Source organism: Stegodyphus dumicola, chromosome 10, assembly GCF_044657685.1.
Source record: "Stegodyphus dumicola isolate Sdum_Otavi_A_Nest chromosome 10, ASM4465768v1".
Taxonomy (NCBI): domain Eukaryota; kingdom Metazoa; phylum Arthropoda; class Arachnida; order Araneae; family Eresidae; genus Stegodyphus; species Stegodyphus dumicola.
Window position 1 is genome coordinate 61,276,329 of NC_140777.1, and position 24,100 is coordinate 61,300,428.

The 24,100-nt window shown below is 34.0% G+C and overlaps 1 protein-coding gene across 1 annotated transcript in view; it reads left to right on the forward strand.

Annotated features, from left to right (window-relative positions):
• The window catches only part of LOC118192881 (mitochondrial glycine transporter A-like), a 41,807-nt gene that overhangs the window by 12,430 nt on the left and 5,277 nt on the right, over positions 1–24,100 (forward strand). Inside the window, exons 6-10 of the mRNA XM_085824981.1 lie at positions 4,432–4,537; positions 8,667–8,736; positions 8,841–8,939; positions 11,235–11,401; positions 12,615–12,707. Coding sequence (XP_085681107.1) covers positions 4,432–4,537; positions 8,667–8,736; positions 8,841–8,939; positions 11,235–11,401; positions 12,615–12,707 — 535 coding nt within the window. The remainder of the gene's footprint in view (positions 1–4,431; positions 4,538–8,666; positions 8,737–8,840; positions 8,940–11,234; positions 11,402–12,614; positions 12,708–24,100) is intronic.

Here is a 24,100-nt window from a genome sequence, read left to right on the forward strand (position 1 = left end):
GTTGCAATTATTTTAAAGGGAAAAAATAAACATAATTTGTGCATATAAAGAAAAGGGAAAATTTTATCAATAATAGTTTGGAGTATAAATCCAGCTGTTTCAAAAGAGAATATTCCCCCCCCCTCGAAAAATGGTGGGCCTAAACCATCCACAGACATTGGCCACCACTAAGACCAGAAGTGGTGGCCACTTTATAATGGAGACATCCAATAGGTGGGCTCCGGCTGGCGACCTGAACGCAAAAGATTGCTCCTGGGAAGCCAGAAGAAATAACAAAAATGGAAGATTACTTGTAAATTATTTAAATGCAAGAAATATTAAGCTTGTTGCACCTAATAAGTACACTCAATATTGGAGGAATTACGGAGACATCCTAGATGTTGCCTTGTTCAAAGGAATTACCCAGACCCCCTATTTAGAAGTTATGGAGGAGTTTTCTTCTGATCATTTCCCCGTGATCTTTGATTTTTATGGGTTCTACCCTACTCCACCAAAAATCCGCTCTAGAGTTAACTGGAATCGTTTCACGAAACATATGAACAATCTGCCCTGCAATCCCCCACTTAGAGACTGTGCTGAAATTGAAAGCGAATCCCTAAAAATTCAAAATCCTATCAAAAGTTCGTCTTATGAATGTAAGAATTCCGACACTAGAAAATTCCCAGATGATATCTTAAATACTATAAAAGAAAGGAATAGATTAAGGAAAAGGTGTAATATCCAAAACCCAACCTTAAAAATGCAAATTAATTATTTAAGCAGAAAAATTCCTAATGACATTAATGATTTTAAATCAAGTAGTTGGGAAGATTTATTGGATAACATAGGTGCAGATACAAACACAGTTTGAAAAATTGCTAAGGCTATGTGGAAAGAAAAGATGAATCATATTGCGCCGTTAAATCGAATGGGCTCGACCCACCACTTCAAATTTGACATTGCGAATGTCTTTGCTGATACGCTGGAAGAGACTTTTTGGCCAAACCCTACAACCGACCCACAACACAAAGATGAGATCAAAAATTAAATTAATCGCATCAAAGATAGAGATAACCAAGATTTTATTAAATTTGTTTCACCAGGTGAAATTCAATACATAATTAAAAAACTTAACATCAGGAAAGCCCAAGGTTTTGATGGGATAAACAATCGAGCCTCGAAAGCTCTTCCCCATAGATGTTTCATATTACTTGCTAATATTTTTAATGCGTGCATAAGAAACTGCTACTTCCTCTCTCAGTGGAAGCACTCTATAATTATTACGATCTTAAAACCGGGGGAAACCCATCGGAAGCTATCAGTTATCGTCCCATCAGCCTTTAACTGGCGATTAGCAAAGTATTTAAGAGAGCTCTTAACTCAAGGATGACAAGTCACCTAGATCGCCTTGATCTGATTGACCCAGCGCAGTTCAGCTTCAGAAGGCACCACAGCATGACCCACCAAGTACTTAATGTTGTAGAATTTATTTCCAGCACTTTTTTCCACAAGACAGAGTTGTGGCGTGTTTCCTAGACCTGGAGAAAGCGTTCAACAGAGTCTAGCACGATGGCCTGATCTATAAAATCAATAATTTCATGTTTCCCATCAGTTTTGTAAAGCTCATGATTTCTTATTTGAAGAGAAGAACTTTTCAAGTTCGGGTTGGAGATACTCTGGCACACAAAAAAATAATACAAAGTGAGATCCCACAAGGCTCAGCTATCGCACCAAAGCTTTTTAATATTTTTATAAATGACTTAATCCATTGTGGTCTAAAACACTAAAATATGCAAATGACACAGTGATTTTCTCACCATCAAGAAGCCCTCTGTTAGCTCTTTACCTCCAACTCTACATGAATGTTGTTGCCGCCTGGTGTCAGCTCTGGAAGGTAAAAATTAATACCTCAAAATGCAAAATTGTTCGCTTTCGTCGTTACAGCGAAAATGAGAGAACAAATAGTGACATACAAATTGGAAATGATATCATCCCAGTCTCTTCGTCTGCTAAATATGTCGGAGTGATTCTTGATGAACGACTTAACTTTAAAGATTATGTAATTAATCAAGTTAACAAAGCAAAATGGAGCTTACGTGTCTATAATTTCATAGGACGGAAATTTAAACTTAGCTTAAAAGTTATACGTACTCTGTATCTAGAACTCATTAGACCAATTTTGTTTTATGTAGCCCCGGCCTGGGCCATGTCGTTAAAGACTGAATGAAGGAAAATTAACCTCCTGCAAAATAAAATACTAAGAGTGGTGGTTAATGTGTCTTGGTATGTTAGAAATACGATCATTTATGAAGATTTAAAAATTAAACCAATACCGGAGCAGATCCTAATGGATGCTTACAACTTTTTTTAGAAAATGGAGAATGAGTCTGTCAATACTTTGAGAGAACTTATGAACTGTGATCCCACTGTGGAAAGCGTCGTGAAATGACCTTTGTCAATTCACCACAATGTAAAGTGGTAGCTGTAAACATGTAAATAGTTTTATCCAACTTTATCTCATTTTATTCAAGTATTTAATCAAGTATTTAATCCTAGTATTCATCCAAGTATTTAACCAAGTATTTAATCCTAAGTATTTAACCAAGATTTTCGTGTTTGTGAATTTGTATTTGTGTTTACTATGAGGACTATGGGCTTAGTGCCTGGGGACAGGCAAAGACTTTTAGTGTTATTGTACAAAGTGTAAATAATTGAACTCACCACGCCTACCACTGTAGATCCTACTGTATTGGCTAGTACTGGTCACGTGATACTCTCTCAGTAACCTAAACTCTGAATTCTCAAGAATTAGGTATTATTCTCTTGAATCTCTAACTAAGCAGTTTTACGATTCTTCAGTCAGAACTCAGATGATTTTCATGACTTTAAAATTGAAATTTTTGCTATTATGTTAGCGTATGCCACCTTGACTTGCCACCTTAGAGCTTTGATTGCCTGATCTCTCAAGACTCTTATTTTCACCTTCAGGTGAGTGGCGTGATAGCGCCCTAAATTTTTCTACAACCGTGAATGGGGGTATGGCAAGCTAGAATGATTAGGTTTAAACTCTAAGAAGTTGATGCCTGTAGTGAAAGTAAAGCATAAGCATAGGTATGAAGCCCTGTGGTACAGTGGCTAGCGCATCACGCAGCAGCACCACAAGTCCGGGGTTCGATTTCCGGGCTGGGCTAGGTCGACTCAGCCTTTCATCCCTTGATTTCCATCACTTGGGTCGATAAAATGAGTACCAAGTTCGCTTGGGAACTAAACACTGGGGAAGGGGGTGTCCTTCGACAAGCTGACCACTTGTTCAGGGTATATGCTTATGAACCGCAAAGCCCACGGTCAAGAAAGCAGATGTCGAGCACTGCAGGCCTTTGCCCATTAGGGTTGTTACGCCACTAAGATTACATTAGATTAGATAAGCATAGCTGGGCCACCTTTGCCTGCTATGAGGGGATGGACAAATGCAACTATGCCTTTTCCAGGGTTCGAATCCAAGCCCTTTGGTATCGTAGTTGGCTCCCCATAACCACTATACTGTCTGTGTGACTCATTAGTAAATATAGTTAAGGATAAAGTTTGCATTTTTGAAAGAATGAAAGGTGTGGTAATGTTGAAAAAAATTGGCATGTCATTTCAGAAAAAGTTCAATTTTGTGTCAAAATACCTATGTTAGAATGATGCTATATATAAACCTAATATATATCCTAAATTGTGCTTTCAAGACATGAAAAATGCAATTTGAATTTCGTCAATTGGCCCAGTAGAATGAGAGATATAGAACTGTCCCCCCTTTTTTTCTGCAGTGTACATACATTATTGAGAACAAGCTGGGTTACATTTCAGAAATAGATAAATTGTCTTGCTATATTTCTGACACAGAAATGGATACCATTGAGTTTTCTAATTATGTGGCAGAAGGCCAGATCTTTGCATACAAATTTACAAGAAAAGGCTGGCACTATAAACACAAAGTGAATGAGGAATGCATCGGAGATGTATTTTATACTGTGCTGGTTTGTCATTTGGTATTCTATAGAATGCCTAGGATATGTATGAAATGTTAATAATTTCATACCATTGCTGGCCAGTTTTCAGCATTCTATAAAATGACTACATATTCTATATGATGCCACTTTCATACATTGCATTACATATATAGGTACATGTATATAATAAAAAATATTAGTTTCTTAGAAAGTTACACTTTATCGGATTACAAATTCAACTTGTATAAAATATAAGTTATTTAAGAAATTTAAGCTTTTTCAAATGCATTAACTTACTTAACTTGTATATTGCTGTAAGTGTAATTTAAGTTTTAAATACAAATTTTTTAAATCTTTTAATGCATTCTGTTTCATGCTGCAAAATAGCTGACATTTTTTTGATAAACATGTATATCTGACAAAATAATGTAATTTTAATCATATGGGTTTTGTTTTTCAGTACTAAAGATCCATCTCCATTAGAATCAGTTTGTTTTGGTGTTTTGGCAAGGTCTTTTGCTGGGGCTACATTATTACCAGTAACTGTTATTAAAACTAGATATGAGGTATTTATTTACTTTTTTAGATTTGCATTTGTTCTTCCTTTATTGTTAACTTTTTGATTTCACAAAATATAAATACATTTAAACTCTGCTATAGTGAACCTGGCTTATAATGAGCCCCTGGATGTAATGAACGGAATTTTTTTTCTCGTCCAGTTTTGTATGCTATTTATGTGATTATAATGAACTTCTAAATGTGTAAAAGTTGGATATAGTTAGACTTACCAGATTGCAAAAACCATCTCCCATGCCACAGCATTTAATGCTATTTCATACGATTATGGCAAACTTCCAAAGTATGAAAATTGGATAGATCAGTAGTACTTTTTAGACTTTTTTGCAGGATTTCTGCAATTTTCAGCTGAAAAATTACTAACCCATGCAGTCATCCTTTTTAGGGTATTAAAATAATGAAAAAAACCTTATCTTCACCCCCCCCCCAAAAAAAAAAGGCTGTGAGAGGAACATGTAACACTCAATTCTTGAAAGACCAGAACAAATAAACATACCTTAGGACAGTGGTCTAAAACTTTTTTTAAACAAAGATAAGTTTTTCTAATTAAATTTAAAATTTCAGTTACTAAATACTTTCTAAAAGATACATAAATAATAATAATTATGATGCAAAGGAAAAAAATTACAATGTGTATTTATTTTCTATCTTTAACCCTCTGACTGCTAAATTTGTAAACCGAAATCGCTTCAAAAAATGTGTAATTTTTTTTTTTCATATTTTAAATTTATATATATTGGAGAGTTGAAAAATCCACTTTTTCTTTCTAGAAAATATTTTTCATGTATATTTTTATCATGAGAAACTAAGTTGCCAGATATACCAATTTCAGATGTTATCAGCAAAAAAAAAAAAAAAAAAAAAAAAAAAAAAAAATTTCAATCAAATTACAGTTAATTTCTATTTATTGCATAACATAAAAAAGTAAAATGTATAAATTTAAGAAAATATGAGGCACTGAGGAAAAAATACATTAGAAATGCAGTTTAAGGTCCAAACAGGGTTCAAGGCAAAGTCCAACTTCACAGTCTTTGCACCAGATTCAGTAAATCTAATTAATAATCAATCTAATTATAAATCTAATCAATAAATCGAATTAATATTCAATAATTTTATTAAATAATCAAGATAATCGCTGAACGTTTTCTAGCAACCATTTCTGTAAGAAAAATGGCAAAAAGTGAAGTTTGAGCTGTAATACCACGTACCTTCAAATGCTGCAATTTAGTGGACAACTAAATTATATATATGTTGGCCAAAATTAAATATATGTTGGCTAAAATGTAAACTATATGTCAAATACTGTATATAATTTATTTCAATGGTTAAACGGGAAAAAAACGGGATGCGCTCCTCAATAAAGGAAGAAAAACACATGCCCGCGGAAATCGCGGGATGAGCAGATTTTGCTACATTTGAGTTGCCCGTGGAAATCGCGGGATGAGCAGCCAGAGGGTTAATCCTAAAGGTTGGCACTTGCTAGAAATTTCTATTGTTTACACTTTCTAATTCAAACATACTGGTAGCTAAATATTAAATTTTTAAGACTGACATTTATTTCAATTAATTCTGATATGTGTAAATTAACTACTAAATAACTTGCTAAAAATACAAAATTGTAAAAAATTTCCAAGTGAAAAAAAAAAAAAAAATCTGAGAATAAATCATGAAAAACCTATTCTCTTTCTTTTATTTACTAAATGCTTTTTATTCACATACAGAAAATACTTACTTTAATGTTAACTAATAAACAAGTTATGAAAACTTTCTAAGTGCTAGAAAACATGATAATAAATAATAACAGTTTAGTCTCTTATTTATTAAATTTTTCTTCAGCATATAAATTAAAATATATATGTTTATATGTAAATAATCATAAATTTTAAATGTAATTACAAAATTTGTTCATATAATGTCCATGCACTGGGGGGGGGAATACTAGAAATTATCTTCATTACAGACTGTAGATGCTTATCGATCAATCAGATTCTTTTCTTATTAATTTTCAGCTGTGAGAAAATATTGTTCACATACAAATGTATTTCCAAACAAAGCAATTATTCTTTGTGCAAAAATTTGTAACTAAGTGTGCTTAATTTTTGACAAGAAAGATTCGATTTTGTTCAATCTTCAGAAATTTTATATCATATTGCAAATTAATTGGCTCAGTGTATAGATTTCTGGTGTGTTATTTATGTTCATATTTAATGGTAACGAAAATAATGTAAACTCAGAGTTCAAATATTTAAATTTTGAAATCTTCACAGCAAAATATTTGCAACAAATACGTATGTGAATTGTATTCACGATCTGCATAAAATTCTTTTGGCAGCCACCAATTTTTTGAAACTGCTGGCCTAAGATGTTAATATTAATATTGTGTTTTAACGAAAGTTTCTCATTGTGGCAAATATCGTCTGTGCTAACAGTTTGCAGTGGCATGTTTAATCTTATTTTGTCAAACAATTTTTGGCATTTGAAAGAGACTTGCTTTAGAACACTGTGTTGTGAAATTTGTAAAAAACTGTCATAATCATTATTTACAAGGTTCCTGATATGGAACCATCATGCTACTAGATTAGAACCATCATTTACTTCCAGTTCTGTTGCAAAAAGTCAGCTGTAGAATGTCACCAAATCATGTGTACAACATTAGGTTCAAAAACAACGACTATGACATTTAAAAAGCAGAGCACTCTTGTTAGCTTACTGATGTTAATGAGGCCCGCCTATGAGGACTTGTGGAAGAAGATTAAAGTGCAACCACTTGAGAGCTTGCTGAGGAGTTAGACGCTTGTGGCATGTCCATTAATCGCACTATGCATCGCATAAATTTGACGTGCAAGTTTCAATGGCTAGGTGTCGCATGAGCTGACTCGAGCTGATAAGAACAGGCATGTTTGAGCCTGCACTAATCTGCTTGAATATCAGCGAGAGGACAAAATTCATCACTTGTGATGAAAAGTGGATTTACTTCAATAACACAGGCAGAAAAAGGGTTTTGTCTGTGCCTGGTGAAGCCGTTGGCAGTATCGCAAAATGCAATTTGACTAGCAAAAAGATCATGCTTTGTATATGGTTGGATTGTCAAGGTATAATCCACAAAGAGCGTTTGAAAAACAAGTCAAATACATAACAGTAAGGTGTAGAGTGAGATGCTAGTTTGTGTTGACACTGCTATCAAGGGAAAATGTCGAACTGAGTTCCGGCACAAAAAGGGTAATGTTCTATCAAAATAATGCAAGACTACGTGTGTCTGCATTCACCAGCTGGACTCTGTACGGACTTGAATGGATTTTTTGCCACATCCACCATATAGCTGTGACATCACTCCTTCCATTTCTACCTTTTTTTCACACCTGCAGCTACATCTTACTGGTGCTATCTTCCATTTTGCGTAGGACATGAGAAATGAAGTTGATTTGTTTTTTTGTTTTTGGATTCATAGCTGCCAAATTTCTGGGCTGAAGGTTTTGAGAAACTGCCAAAGGTTAGCAGAAAATCATAAATTTTTGTGGTGATTACTACCAGCACTAAAGGTACTCCTTTCATTTTTTTTTTTTTTTCCCTAACTTTATTAAGAATGTTTTCTGGTGGAAAACTTTCATTACAACCAGATATTAAGTCTCTTTGTAAAACATCGCTGGAAAATGAAATGCAAAGTTGCTGAAGTGACCTATGGAACATGAATTGTCATGTGATGTATATTCACAAACATATAAGGGAGGTTTAGCAATTTTACTGGTTTTAAATTTCATTTTTTTTCCAAGTCTTTGTGGTTTTGTTTTTAAATTTCTTACTATTTTATCTATAATTTATTCATTTTTCAGCAGCATATTGCATGGAAATAATATTGGGATGCTTTTTAACAAATTGTGATACTATAGATATATATATAAGATTTTAGGTATGAGAGAAGATGAAGCTGCATAAATTGCCTAGACCTTAGAAAAAATAAAGTGTATTTTTTCATGATGTATTATGAGTTCCATGCATTTTTTGTGATTTAAATCAACTGGGTGATGTAATGTACAATGACCGGTCTAAGTAAATGTATAATTTCATTCTTATTTTTATTATTTCAAACATATGTAATTTTTTTTTTTTTTCCCTCTCCAGAGTGGCGTATATTCATACAATAGTTTATCAGAAGCATTATTTAAAATTTACAAGCATGAAGGAAGAAAAGGTAGTGTATATTCTTTATTATATTTGTGTATATTTAAAAAAATGTATTAGTTTAAGACAAAAATATCTGCGACCATTATTTAAAATATCTCTTCACACTGACAGGTCTCTTTTCTGGAATGATCCCGACTCTTTTTAGAGATGCACCTTTTTCTGGAATTTATTTAATGTTTTACACTCAAGCTAAAAAATTTGTTCCTCCTTGTAAGTTTATATTTTATATTTATATTTCATAGCTGAATTAAAAATAATCTTTAAATAGGCATGCATTTTTATAAGGGTATCAGTAAACTTTAAGAATATAATAATGACTAATTACTTTAATATTATGTGTTTATTCATGAATAAATAATTTTTATTAATCATTCATGTGGTTTTAATATGATTAACTTGAAACAAGTCATATGAGGCGTGATAATTATTTTAAAACAGAAAATAAATGTCCTGAGTGCTCCAAATAATTTAATTCATTTTTGGAGGTCTTAAGGCAGTAAGAATCGGCGTAATATTCATAAATTTGTAGAACTAGAGTCAAAGGTTTTAAATATAAAACTTTTGAAAAAATAAATGCATTAGTCCTGCAAATTTGTCAATATTATGTTGATTCTTGTTGCCTTAGCAACTCCTGTAATCATCATTTGGTGTGTTAGGTACTGTTTTGTTATCAGGACCAGATTCAGAAATGTATGTATATATGTATGTATGGATGTGTTCATGCATGTATGTAAGTATGAGTGTATGTTTGTGAATACATATATACACATATATGTACATACATTCAAACCCTGCGAACGGGGTGGCTGCATGGGTGTTTTCATGGTTTTTCCCATGTGTAATGTGTTTATGAGCCAGTTTCCCCTTAGAAAGTCTTCCATGAATCCATACCTCCCGTTTAGCAGATAGCCCTCAAGGCTTTGTTGTAATCACATAAATCAAATGAAATTAATTAATAATGTTCATTTGGATTTGTTGGTAGCATGCAGTGAGCTGAATAATAAAAACAATAATAAATGAAAATATGTGAAATGAAGTAATTGACAACAATATTTGATATGAGTAGCAAATTTTCTTTATTTTTGAAGGGTAAATAATTTTTTTAGATCAGTTTCTACATAATAAAATGGACAGTCTTTATTCGAATTTAAAACTCACAATAGAACTCTTTGAACTTAAAATTAATTTGACTGAAAGTGATATTTTTCACCTCAATTACTGCTTGAATTGTAAAAAATTTCCAAAACTTTGAGGTACTATCACATTATCCCCCCAGCCGTTCTATAAAGTCACCAATAAGGCATGAGTGAAGTGGCCATGCTCTCCATGTATACATCAGTCTGTTTTAACTTGAGGGGGGGGAAGGAGAATTGCACATATTCAAGGAAAAGTATTCTTACAATCACCTAAGAACAGTTAATAAACTACTTTCAAGCTGCAAGATATTTATAACAATGTAGCATCTAAAATAAATAAAAACTAGACAGATGCATCATTTTATATGCATGTTATTTAACAATAATAACAAAAATCAATCTGGAAAATATTTTCATTTATATAGCTAGTGGATACTGCTCAGCTATCTGCTTTAAAATCTCTTCAAAATAGTCTTTTTGTTCTCCTTCCAGACATATTTGCCAAATGAATTTCACAAATTAACTTGGACCAAACTAATTGATTGTTTATAAAATACGGCTTCATGGGATGGGCATTTCTACACTGTATTACTACTGCTAGGCAAAATGCCTTGTTTCTGAGAAAATGTAACACTTTCTTTTATATTAGCAGGCAAACTTTGCAGTTGCATTATGATTCATTGCAAGAGAAACACATATACATATACACTGATTACAAGCAGAAACTACAAACTTAATCTTCGGAATTCTAAAATCGAGTGTATTTAGTGGGTTGCCAGATAAAATATATTTTCATAAAATTCTGTGTTGCATACTATGGTGACATAGTGCCTTGTGGGTGATTCTTGTCACAGTTGGGCGGATAGTGGGATAGCACCAAATTTGATAACAGAAAATATGATAACTTAATTATGATGCAATATGTGCCACTTAAAATGTAATTGCAGTTAATGTTATCATTCAGATATTATAAAACTTTCATAGTCCCACCTGTTTGTGTACAAAAACATAGAAAATACTTCACTTATTGCAATAAAAAATTCAGTTAATATGATCAAAATATTACAGAGTAATTTTTTTTAAACTGAATTTTTATAATTTTTGATCTCACAAAATGAGTGTGAGATCAAAAATTATAAAAATTGGCAAGTAACAGTGAAATGTCACCAAATTTTGAAGTCACCAAACTGTTTTGAAGGATATATTTTCTCATCATTTAATGTTATCAAAATAGTTGTGGAAAAATATGGTCACATAAAATAGCACCTACTGTACAAGGAATTTACTGTTTTATGTAGCTTTGCAAAAGCAAATACTTAAAAACAAATTTTGTACACAAATTTTAGCAAATAATATTTATTTATTTTAGATGTACATGAACATGTATCAACTCCACCTATAAATTTCACTTGTGGAATATGTGCTGGAGTTTTAGCAGCAGGAATAACTCAGCCAGCTGATGTGATAAAAACGAAAATGCAGTTGTACCCTAAAAAGTATAATACAGTGCCAATAGCTGTTCAACTAGTCTTAAAGGTATGTGCTACATAGTTTCATATTACCGGTTTTTACATTGGAAGATTTTTCTGGTTAATTATAAGAAAGAAGTTTAAGGCAGTGTTCTCAAACTCAAATTGCAAGCAGACCAAATTAACAATCTGGAAACAGAATAATTTGCTGATTTTGTTTTTGCTTAACAAAATGAACTTGTTTTTCTTAACAAAACAAGATTTTTAATAAATTTAAAATTTCATTTGCTAAATATTTTTCAAAATATACACAAACAGTAAAAATAATAATGCAAAAGAAAAAAAAATTCTATTATGTATTTATTTTCTGTCTGAAATCTGAAGATTGGAATCTGCAAAAATTTCTATTGGTTGCACTCTGTTATTCAAACAAACTGCTAAATATTAAATTTTCAGACTGATATTTATTTAAAATAATTCTAATGTGTTAAATTGGCTAAATAATTTACTTAAACTAAAAATTAATTAATTACGAAAACTTTCCAATTGGGACAAAAATATAAATATTGACAACATTAACATCTTTCTTTTATAGATTAAATTTTTTTTATGCATACAGAAAGAATACATATATTTTTATCTATGTAATTATAGACTTCTTTCTTTCTTACTACACCTTTTAGCTGCAGCATCTCATAGAGTTTTGATTTTGATAAATTTTGTAACCTTGGAGGAAAATTACTAGAAACTATCGTGAATTACTGATACTCATCTATCAGCTTGGTTCTTTTCCTTTAGACTTATTAATATTCAACTGCAGAAAAAAAAAACTGTTCACATATAAATATATTCCTGAACAAGACAATTATTCTTATTGCAAATATTCATAACTGAGGGTATTTATCTTTTGACAAGTATGATGAAAGGTTACTCAAATTTGTATCTTCAAATCTTTGATTAAGATCTATGCATAGTGTAAATTGATTAGCTTCATCTATAGATTTTCTGTGTGGTTACTCAGTATCATGATTATTGGTAATTAAAAGTAGACTCAAAATCATAAAATCTTCAAACATTTTTTTCAAATTCTTGCTTTAAAAAAATAACATCATAATAATGCAAATAAATTTTTGAAAAACCTATTTGCAGGCCCCACAAAATTGCTTTGAGACCGAGCAGTGTGAAACCACTGGTTTAAGAGATTTAGCTTATATGTAATTTCTTGTAAAAGAATTAATTTACTAATTTTTTCTGTCATTCTTTCTGGTTTTATTGTTTAGGAAAATGGAGTTCATGGCTTCTTTAGTGGAATGGTACCACGAATGGTTAGGAGAACTCTAATGGCAGCAATGGCTTGGACAGTTTATGAGCAAGTGAGTAATAACTTCACAATTAAAATTCAGTGTTATACAACAAAAATTTAGAAAGGTTATTTTCAATTTTCTCAAGTATTAATAGATTTTTAATAATTAAGGGGGGAAAACCTGACTATTAAATATTTTCTCATCGATTTCTCTATGTAATTTCAGTTTACTTCTTCAATTATAAAAGTAACTAGAAAGCCCGGCGGTCATACGAAATGACTGCTGTTCTAGATATTATAAATTGTAATTAAAATGATTTGTGCAAAGTGTCTGCTAATTTAAACTGAATTACCCAAGGCAGGTGGCAAGGATTCTCCCTTTGCTTACTGCCCCACGGGGTTTTCCCCTTCTACTTGCTTAAAGTAGAGTGCAACGAAGGAAACCACTGGCGGTACATTTCTTTAGAGCCACCGTTAGCTCAATAAATAAAGGTGATTTAAATAATGAAATGTTAATTCACATGTCAAAGATCTCTTTGTACACAACATTTCTTGTGTAAATCTTTCCATCATTTTTAAGCTTGCCTTGCAGTGGACCATCCATTATTTTTAATTTTACGTCTGTTCTTTCATGAACTCTTGAACAGGAAACATAAAGTTGACTGTGTCCAAATGCAGGCTCAGGTAAAAAAATACCAACACGCTTAAGCATTTGGCCCTGAGACTTATGGATGGTCATAGCAAAGGAAGTTTTACAGGAAATTGTCTATGTCTCAATTGAAACGGCAACCCTGTGCCGTGGCAATTTCACCCCATTGGCTAGTACAGTTACGCAAGCAACCAGTAAACTATCGGCGACAAACAGACACTTAAGCTGCATACATATATGGGGTGAAGTAACATCATCTCCTCCAAAACGACTGGCTCCCGGGCTTAGCGAAGTATATAGTTGGATTCTGCAGGTCACATCATCTCCTCCAAAACGACTGGCTCCCGGGCTTAGCGAAGTATATAGTTGGATTCTGCAGGTCCGTGGCATGCCATTTTGACAATTTGCGTTTTCTTGGAACTTTAATTAGCCGAGATATTAATTAAAAACGAATTTTCCCCTACGTTTTCCCTACATTTTCCACTTTCTTTTTTGGGTTTTCCCTATTAGAGGGATTTAGCTACGTGCCAACTTCTTTTTTCTCGAATATCTACAGAACGGCGCCGAGTTGAAATTCAAGACACGTATCCTTGGATTCCAAAAAATTTTCCAAATCCATCAATGCCGTTCTCATCTTCGTAAGACTTTAATCGGCCGAGATATTAATTAAAAACTATGGAAACATTAATTTCCGCGCTCATTTTTCCGAGTAGCAACAATAAACTATCGGTGACACTTACTTTAGCCGCTTATATATATAAAGATGCACATTTTAAAAATGATAGTAAATTTTTATCAATATTATAAGCATTTAGAAACTAAGCGATGGGAAATTAAAATTTTAAGTTAGGAAGCAGTGTCATTGCTGATGTACTAAACATAAATAGTGTTACGAATTTGGTATTTAAAAAGCTAATGTTAGTTCAATTATAAATTAAATGGTTTTATTTCTCGCGCAGTGCAGCGCGTGACGAATATTAAAAGAAAGCTAAGCCGGAAAATTGAAAATACAAGAGCGTGTGCATTAAATAAATAAATATCTCTTTTTGATTTCGAGAAAGTACTGGAAAATTCTAGCGCTTGATTTTAAAATCTTATAAAAGGAGGAAAACATCTCAGTTTGTAGTAGTTGCTTAGTTTGTTGTTGTTTAGAAAACTGCTCTTGTTGATTGTAGTGAATTCGCGGATTAGCGTTCTTTAGCTGTTTTGAATTACGTTCTATTAGACATTTGAGTAGTTAAAAGATAACTACTGTGAGATATTGTAATACTGCATGATAATTTGAGAAAATTTAAGCATTTTTGTTGTGATAATAATAAATTTTTGTTCATTTTTCATCGGACTTGTGCATTCATTTCATAACGAACCCGTACGCACGCAACAATTTTTGGTGTCAGAAGTGGGATTTGAATGCCAATAACAAGAGCGATGGAAGAGCAATTAAGGCAGTTAATATCAGCCTTTGCCTCATTTAAAGAAGAAATGAAATTGGGCCAGGAATCCGTTAAGGACGAAATGAAAGCCGTTCAAGCTGGTCAAGAAAAGATTGAAGCATGTCAAGAAGAAATGAAAAGAGAAATTACCTGCATAATAGAAAATAAATTTGAAGCTATGGAAGGCAGAATTGACACAGTTGAAAATAAAGTTGGACAAATTGCAGAAAAAGTTTCTTTCGTAAAAGATCAAATTGAAGAAAGAGTTTCTTCGGTGAAAGAAGAAATAGAAAAAAAAAGTTTCTTCTGTAAAAGAACATATAGAAGGGAGAGTTTCGGCTGTGGAGGAACGAATTGAAGGAAGAGTTTGTGCCGTCCAACACAAGTCGAACAACAAATTGATGAGAGAGTTTCTGCAGTTGCCAAAGAAATGGAAACGTTAAAGAAATTCGTAGCGACGGCAGGGAGCAAGAATGATGATTTTAAATTCTTACCGATGCCTACTCGTCCATTTCTGAAGCTATCCACATATGATGGGAAGACATCCTGGCAAGTGTACAAGACCCAGTTTTCTATCGTTGCGGATGCGAATGGATGGGATTCCAAAGCTAAGGCCTGTCATCTCGCCGCTTCTTTAAGAGCCGACGCAGCGGATATCCTTCAGACTCTTCCCGAAAACAAAAGGTTAGATTTCGAAGCTCTGTCCGGTGCTTTGGAGCTGCGCTTTGGCGAGAAATGTTTAAAAGACTACAGCAGGCTTCAATTAAAATCCCGTCAACAGAAGCCCACTGAATCACTTCAGGAGCTCGCCACGGATGTTGAAAGGCTGTCTCATCACGCCTTTTCGGAGTGCCCGACAGAAACAAGGGAAATCCTGTCCCTGCAATATTTCATCGATGGCATCCGGGATACTGAAATACAAAAAGCTCTACGAATGGCGGATGTAAAAGATTTAAAAAGCGCTCTAGTGTACGCCATGAAATTCGAGGCAGCCCAGCAAGCCACTCGTCGAGACCGCCACCCAGTCAGAGCTGCTCAAATCCAGGAGCCAGGGGATCAAGTCAGCGCTCGTCTAGACAATTTAACTAGACAACTGAACGCCTTGAGACGGAATATTGGTGAGAAGAAGCCGACCGTTAAGTGCTGGAACTGCAGTGCTGAAGGACACATACGACGAAACTGCAGAATACCCCAGGGTACGGATGTTAAGACCGCTTCTAACAAGCAGCAGGGAAACTAATTAGTGGCCATCTCGCGGGGCGGAGGTTGCCAGATCATGAAAAGCCCCAGTTTTAAAGCGCTTAAGATCTCTATAGTGAGTGGCAACAATAACGGACTGTCCATCAATGGGAATATCGATGGAGTTCCTTGCAATATGATCATTGACACAGGAGCTAATGTTACCATCATTAGGAAAGATTTAGCTGAACAGTTTAAAGATAAACTTATTTGGACGCCATCCTGTGTTACCCTTCAGACTGCGTCTGGTGACAAGATCGACATAACTGGGAAGTTAAACGTAAACATCACGTTTGGAAGTGCCATCTACCATCACACGGAAACGCCGACGCCCTGTCTAGAAGACCTTGCCAAGAAAGCTGCCGATATTGTTCCAGGGTGGAAGCGAAATACGAGCTGCTGACTCCGGTCGCAAGACAAATTACAACATCAACATCGGCTGATCGAGAACCATGGAGTGATGATGAAGTCAGGAAAGACCAGCTGGAAGACCGCGACATTAAACCGATAATTGATTTAATGGAGTCATCAACCAGAAAACCTACCTGGCAGGACATTTCTATCTGTAGTCCTACAACCAAACAGTATTGGGCACTCTGGGATTCACTTCACATTCGAAACGGCGTCTTATACCGGAAATTTGAATCGGATGATGGGAAGATGTTCCGATGGCAGCTGATACTTCCAAGATCCCGCATTCCTGATGTCCTTAAAGAACTACATAACAGCCCTACGGGAGGTCACTTTGGAATAATGAAGACCTTACAGAGAGTTCGTGAGCGCTTTTACTGGAATAATGCAAAGGATGACGTGCAAAAGTGGTGCCGATCCTGCGATGCCTGTGCAGGTCGGAAAGGACCGAAGAGACGCAGCTGAGGCAGGCTGCCATGTTACAACGTAGGGGCGCCTTTTGAACGTATCACCTTTGACATCTTAGGACCTCTGCCACGAACTGCTGATGGCAACAAATACATACTCGTTGTCATTGATTACTTCACCAAGTGGCCTGAAGCTTATCCTATTCCTGATCAAGAGGCAGTCACAGTAGCTGAGGTAATGATACAGCACTGGATTTCCAGGTTCGGAGTGCCTCTTCAGTTACATTCTGATCAGGGAAGGAATTTTGCCTCGGCAGTAATCAAAGAACTATGCAAACTACTTGGCATTGACAAAACTCAAACGACGCCATTGCATCCCCAGTCGGACGGCATGGTAGAGAGGTTCAATCGAACCATCCTTAATAACCTCTCATTAGTGGTTTCCAGAAACCAACAGGACTGGGACAAGAAATTACCACTCTTTTTACTGGCTTACCGCAGTGCTGTCCACGAGACTACCGGCTATTCTCCATCACAAATGCTCTTCGGTCATGATCTTCGTCTGCCTTGTGATCTACTGTTTGGCCGCCCTCCGGATGCTCCTTCATCGTCTGAGGAATATATTCAAGATCTCCAGGCCCGGTTAGAAGTGATGCACAACTTTGCACGAGAGCGAGTCAATTTGGCGACGGAGAAGATGAAGACCCGATACGACACAAGAGCTACTGAACATCAATTCCACAAAGGAGCAAGGTGTGGTTGTGGAATCCGACTCGACGGAAAGGACTTTGTCCGAAATTACAGTCACCTTGGGATGGCCCGTACACAGTCCTAAACAGGCTGAATGACGTCGTGGTTCGGATTCGTAAGTCTTCGAACTCTAAACCTAAAGTCGTTCATTACGACAGGTTAGCACATTACTATGGCCATAGTACATAATATAAATAATTGTAAATAGTATAAGACCATGGTCCATTTTGTTTTTAAATGTGTCTTTGATTTGATTTGTATTTAGTATTTGATTTGCATTTAGTATTTGATTTGAATTTGATAGCATTTGATTTGTTTTATGGATTGCATTTATTGTTCATGTTGTTTATTATTGTAATGAAATGCTTATTAATGCATTTATGCCACAGTTGTAAGTTTAGTTTCCTGTCCAGGGATTGTACTGCCCGGGACGTGCAGTCCTTGGGAAGGGGGCAGTGTTACGAATTTGGTATTTAAAAAGCTAATGTTAGTTCAATTATAAATTAAATGGTTTTATTTCTCGCGCAGTGCAGCGCGTGACGAATATTAAAAGAAAGCTAAGCCGGAAAATTGAAAATACAAGAGCGCGTGCATTAAATAAATAAATATCTCTTTTTGATTTCGAGAAAGTACTGGAAAATTCTAGCGCGTGATTTTAAAATCTTATAAAAGGAGGAAAACATCTCAGTTTGTAGTAGTTGCTTAGTTTGTTGTTGTTTAGAAAACTGCTCTTGTTGATTGTAGCGAATTCGCGGATTAGCATTCTTTAGCTGTTTTGAATTACGTTCTATTGGACATTTGAGTAGTTAAAAGATAACTACTGTGAGATATTGTAATACTGCATGATAATTTGAGAAAATTTAAGCATTTTTGTTGTGATAATAATAAATTTTTGTTCATTTTTCATCGGACTTGTGCATTCATTTCATAACGAACCCGTACGCACGCAACAATATGCAACGTTTAATTTGTAACAGTATTCAATTCGTGATTGAAACTTATTGTATGATAGGCACTGCTTAATGTGATCACATTTGTCCACAGCTATTTTGATATCATTAACCAAATGATAAGAAAAAATATACTTCGCAACAGCAGTGAAATTAACTAATTTAAAATAAATATAACAAAAAACATATAAGTGCTTCAGCAGCATCTTAATTTAAAAAATGCAAAAGTTCATTTATGAACTGTTCATAACCCTTTATACTTAGAAAACATCCCTCATTCACTGCAAGAGATCATACTAATGTAATTTAAAATTAGGCATAAAAGTAATCTTGGTTTGACCTGGATGTTTTCAAAAAATTTTCTTCTAGTAGCAGGGGGAAGAGAAAAAAATTCTGGAGGAATATTTTTGCTCCTGAAGAAGAGGGAACTGTGTTCTAATCAGGCTCCCCACCCAACATAGAAAATGCAGCACCATGAAATATTGAGTAGAATGTGATGTCATTTGATACACAGAAAAAGCATGCATAGGTAAACAAGTGATGTTATTTATAGAAAGATAAGTTTACACAGTGCTGAAATACAAGGGGAATCATTCAGATGTATGACTACCTCTTGTGATGATATGCTGCAACATTACAAGGTACAGATTCAATCAATGTGCAGATAGTGTCCTGAGGGATGGAAGCCAATATACTCTGAACCCTCTTCCAAAGTTTGTTCTCCAATAATAACTGGAGCAGAGCAGACAAATAATGATTAATCACATCCCAGATATACTCGTTTGATGAAAGATGAGGGCCAATGAAGCATTGCAACATGCTGTAAGGCTTGTCAGCTAATGAATGCAGTGTATGGTGTCGCCATGTCCTGCTGGAAAATACCATTTTGCTGCTTCTTATGGTAGTACAACTGGGTGCAACACCTTATCAACACATTGTTGTGCTGCCAATGTGCCTCTATGCAACACAGGTGATCTGCTACCATGATTAATGGCACCCTAAACCATTATGCCACATTGAAGAGCAGTGTCGCATTCAGCAGTAGTAGTTAGAGGCGCTTTTGTCCCCGATGCCTCCAGACTCTTAATTGGCAATTATCATCAGACAAACAAAACTGAGATTCATCTCTGAATATCAAATTATGCCATCCAGATGTCCAAGTGGCTTAGTGATGACACCATCGCAGTCATTTGTGCTGATGGTCTGGCGTCAATGGCAGTCTTAGGAAAGAGCATGGCTTTGTATGCAAGCCACTTTCAGTCAAAAGTTGGGAAATGGTTCTCCCAGATATTGGAGCATACAGTGCTCCCTGCACCTTCCGCAAGTCCGCTAGTCGATTGTGGGTCACCATTGCTTCTCTTCAAATGCATCGAGCTGTGGGTTCTGTAGAATGCCTAGATGGACCTGCTCTTTCACAATTCACATTTCCTTCACGATCCATCTAGACTAAATCCTCTGGACAATGGATATGTATACATGCATCTCAGCAGCAATTTAATAGTAAGAGCAACCAGGCCTGCAATTTGACCCCTTATAAAATTGTCTGCTTTTTAGAACTGCTTACAGCAACTTCGGCCAGGCATCTCTTCATTCACATGTGTCTTCTGAAACAATGAACTTCTGGATTTCCTAAGCAACAGAGAGAGAGAGAGTAAGTGACTATTGGTTTGTCTGCTGTTTCCTTCACTTTTATCTCGCATTATAATCAAATGACCAACTTGCATCTTACATCATCTGCATGACTTGTATTCCCCGAAATTCACATATTTATATGCCCGAATCTTCATGGTGTTGTATTTTCTATGTTGGGTAGTGTATTTTGACCTTATTTGGTGACTTTACTTCAGTTTAAAAAATTTATTCTATAATATTTTGATAATATTAACTGAATTGCTGATCAAATTAAGCAATGTTACTTTCTTCATGTTCCCCAAATAAAAATGAGAGGGACTTTGACAATTCGATAACAATATTCAAATGATAACATTAATTATGATCACATTAAGTGGCATCTACTGTACTTCCTTACATGAAATAATTCTGAAATGCGCAATAATCTCAAGGCAATGTTATCAATACTGCACTGCAGTCTGCAGCAAAAAAGAAGAAAGCAACAAATATTCTAACTATTATCACTTTCTTAATCATATTTAAACTGTTCTTGCAATAAAATTATACAGTCAAAAGTCTTTAATCCGGACTCGTCGGGACTTTGGCGATTCCGGATTATCGGTTTTTCCGCATTATAGATCATCAATTTAAATCTGGTAAGATGGTATGCAGAAATTATAAAATTAAAAATATTAAACCGTAATTTATGAAATAAAGAGCAATTATGATCTAAAGGGTATCAAAATTTACAAAAAAAAAAAAAAAAAAAAAAAAGCTTAAGAATTGTTTACTTTATTAAACATTTCTTTCAAAGTGTGCATGGGTAAAGCACACATTACGCATAGTCAAAATTAGAAAATTGTAACCAGAAAACTATTTGATGTTGTGTATTCGTGACGAGGAATTTGATTTAAATCATATCAAAGAAGGAGTACATCGAGATGAAATACTGCATTTAGTAAGGAATTATAAGCCGAACAAAATAAAAACATCTGCCCTGAAGATAAGGATAGTGCTGACAGATAGATTAACTTCCAGTTCATTGCGCGAGGCGACGTCTCCCCCCTCTCCGCAGAGCAGCGTGAAATTGCTAAACAGATTTCGGAATGGTTGTAGCAACAAAAGATATGCCTTTATCCATTTTTTGCAGCAATTCCACTTTTTGTTTGATGGACATCGAAACATGCTTTTGCTTTGTAGATCTTTTGGCAGCTCCAGAATCAGAAATTCTTTTTGATATAATTGAAAGTTCAAGCTTACTTTTATAAAATTGCTTTAACAGTCTGCAAAAAATAATAAGCCGGATCCAATTAGAAGATTAAGGAACAATGCAATCTGCAACATTAACTGAAATAGATAATTAAATAATTTTAGCTTAGCTTATACTGTCCGTTATACATTAAACTTACATGCATAAAGGTATTATGCACATGCGTAAATGCATTTGCCTTTACGCATGCGCAGAAAGTTTGTACCTTTGAGGTCCGGATTATAGATCCTTTTGGATTATGGACATCCGGATTAAAGATTTTTGACTGTATATGTAACAGAATTACTTAAGTCAGTATATCTATGTAGTTAATATAAGCTTTAGTTTTGTGCCCCCTCTTTAAATAGAATACTTTCTAAACGGGGAAAAAGTATCAACACTAGATTATTTTCATTAGTCAAAAAGCAATCTTAAAGGATATTGTTTTCATAGAAAATTTCCATGCATTTAAAGTTGATACTATTTCAAAATAAACATGAAGCTACTTGCTTAAAGCCATTTTGTAAACATTCTCAAATAGCTAATCCTTCTGAAGTTGATAAAACTTTATCTGATAATTTTCTGTTTTTGTTTCCTTTTGACTTTATTCAGTAATGCCATAGTTGTTGCTCAGTATTATTAAATATTTCTGATAGTGAATGACATGACTGCATAATTATGGGGCTTGTTGCGATAAAATGGTCGCAGTTATTGTAGCTGATTTGAAATTTCTTTTATTGTAGACAAGCATTTTTGATGCAAATAAAACTAAAATTATCACAATCTGAATTCCCATTCTTGTTATATTAAGTTTGTAACTATTTTTACATCTTTATAACATTATATTTGATAAAAGGGAGATAAATAGTGACATTTTAGCAGAGGAGAATTCCACTTCTGTCCAAGTGCTTTGAGGTTGCTGAATATTGGGAGTTTGACTTCATTCAAACCCAGATGAACAGTTTGGTTGTGTTTCTCCATGTGTAACACAAATACTAGCTAATTTGCCTTAGAAAGTCCTCCACAAAGGCATCCCTTCCCTTAGGCAAATAACCTTTGTATACTTGCCATATTCAGGCAGCCTAACTTTAGCAGATCAGCAAGCAAGAAAAGAATGGAGAAATTTCCATTTCTGAAGTTTGATGAAGAATAACAGAGTTTTGTTAAGATTTTGTTCCCATTGGCTACATTAAATTTCAGTTTTCCAGTTTTTAATATAATTATTGGCTGAAGTGTTGTGCAAGTACATGCATCATGAGCATGATATAAGAATCATATAATAAGGGTTAATGCTGAAATGATGTAATTAGGCAATTTCCAGTTATAAAGACTGATTAAGAATAATGTAGTTTTGTTTTGATTTTATTCCCATTGCCTAATTTAGATTTCCGTTTGCAAATTTTAATATTGTTATTGGCTGAAGTATGTACGCTGCATAAAAAAAGGGCGCAGTTCTATATCTCTCGTTCTACAGGGCTGATGCTACGACTGAAATTATGCCTAAATATTAAATTTTGTAAAATTTGGTGCAAAATTTACAGAAAAATTCAAAAATTTATCTTGCCACATATTTTTCAGTTTGCGCCAAGAATAATTCACTTGACGAACTTCTTAATATATGGCAACCTATTTTCCTTTCCCTTTTTATGATGAATTATTTATTATTATAAATAATTTTTAACAAAGTGCCTAAACTACATTTGATGTTATTATCACTTTCAATAAATATGCCAAATTTCAAATTGTCCCAGTATATAAATTCACGTAGATCTTCGGAAATTTTCAATAAATGTCTTTAATTTTTCCAGGTAGGCTTAGAAATACATCTATTTTAAGATGATGGTAAGAATGTTATAGATGATGACTCAAAATGTTTTCGAAAAATTTATATAAATTTTTAAAACAAATCATAAAAAATGGATGAATTTTATTTGGAATGAACCTAAATTTCAAAATGGGAAAGGAAGAATCAAATAAACTTAATAAAAAAAAAAAGAGATATTATTAAATATATACCAATTTCAGTTAAAACTGAGGAGCTAAAATTTTGAGAGATAATTTTTCAAAAACTATTCTTGCGATTTTTGCCAAACTGGCATTTTGGCATAATTTGAGCCGTAGAATCCAAAATGATAAAAAATTGGCATGTCATTTCAGAAAAAGTCCGATTTTGTGTCAAAATACTTACATTAGAACAATGCTATATATAAATCTAATACATATCGTAAGTCGCGATTTCGAGACATGAAAAAGTGCAGTTTGTATTTCGTCAATCGGCCCAGTAGAACAGTAGATATAGAACTGTATCTCTCTCTCTCTTTCTCTTTTTTTCCCTCCCCTGCAATGTACATAAAATATATGTATCATATGATAGGGATTAATTTTGAAGTGATGAAATTTAGAGAGATTTGTTATAAACTTGTTAATTTTTTAAGATAAAAATAGCAAAGAATAAAATTAAATGCAAGATTTAAGGGATTATAGTAAATTAAAGTTAGAATTTTATTTCCCATATTTTTATGATATATATATATTATTAATTCATTTTTACCAGTGAAAAAATTTTTAAATGGTTTAAAATGTTTGTTTCATGCTTATTTTGAAATATCATGAAAACTGAAATATATGGAAATTTTCTATGAAAACCTTACCAATCTAAGATTTCCTTCTGCCTAATTTTAAAATAATGAAAATAATTTATTATTCATCCCCTTTTTAATGCAAGATTTTGCTGTTTACTTTTTAAAAAGTAAAGCTTCTGCAA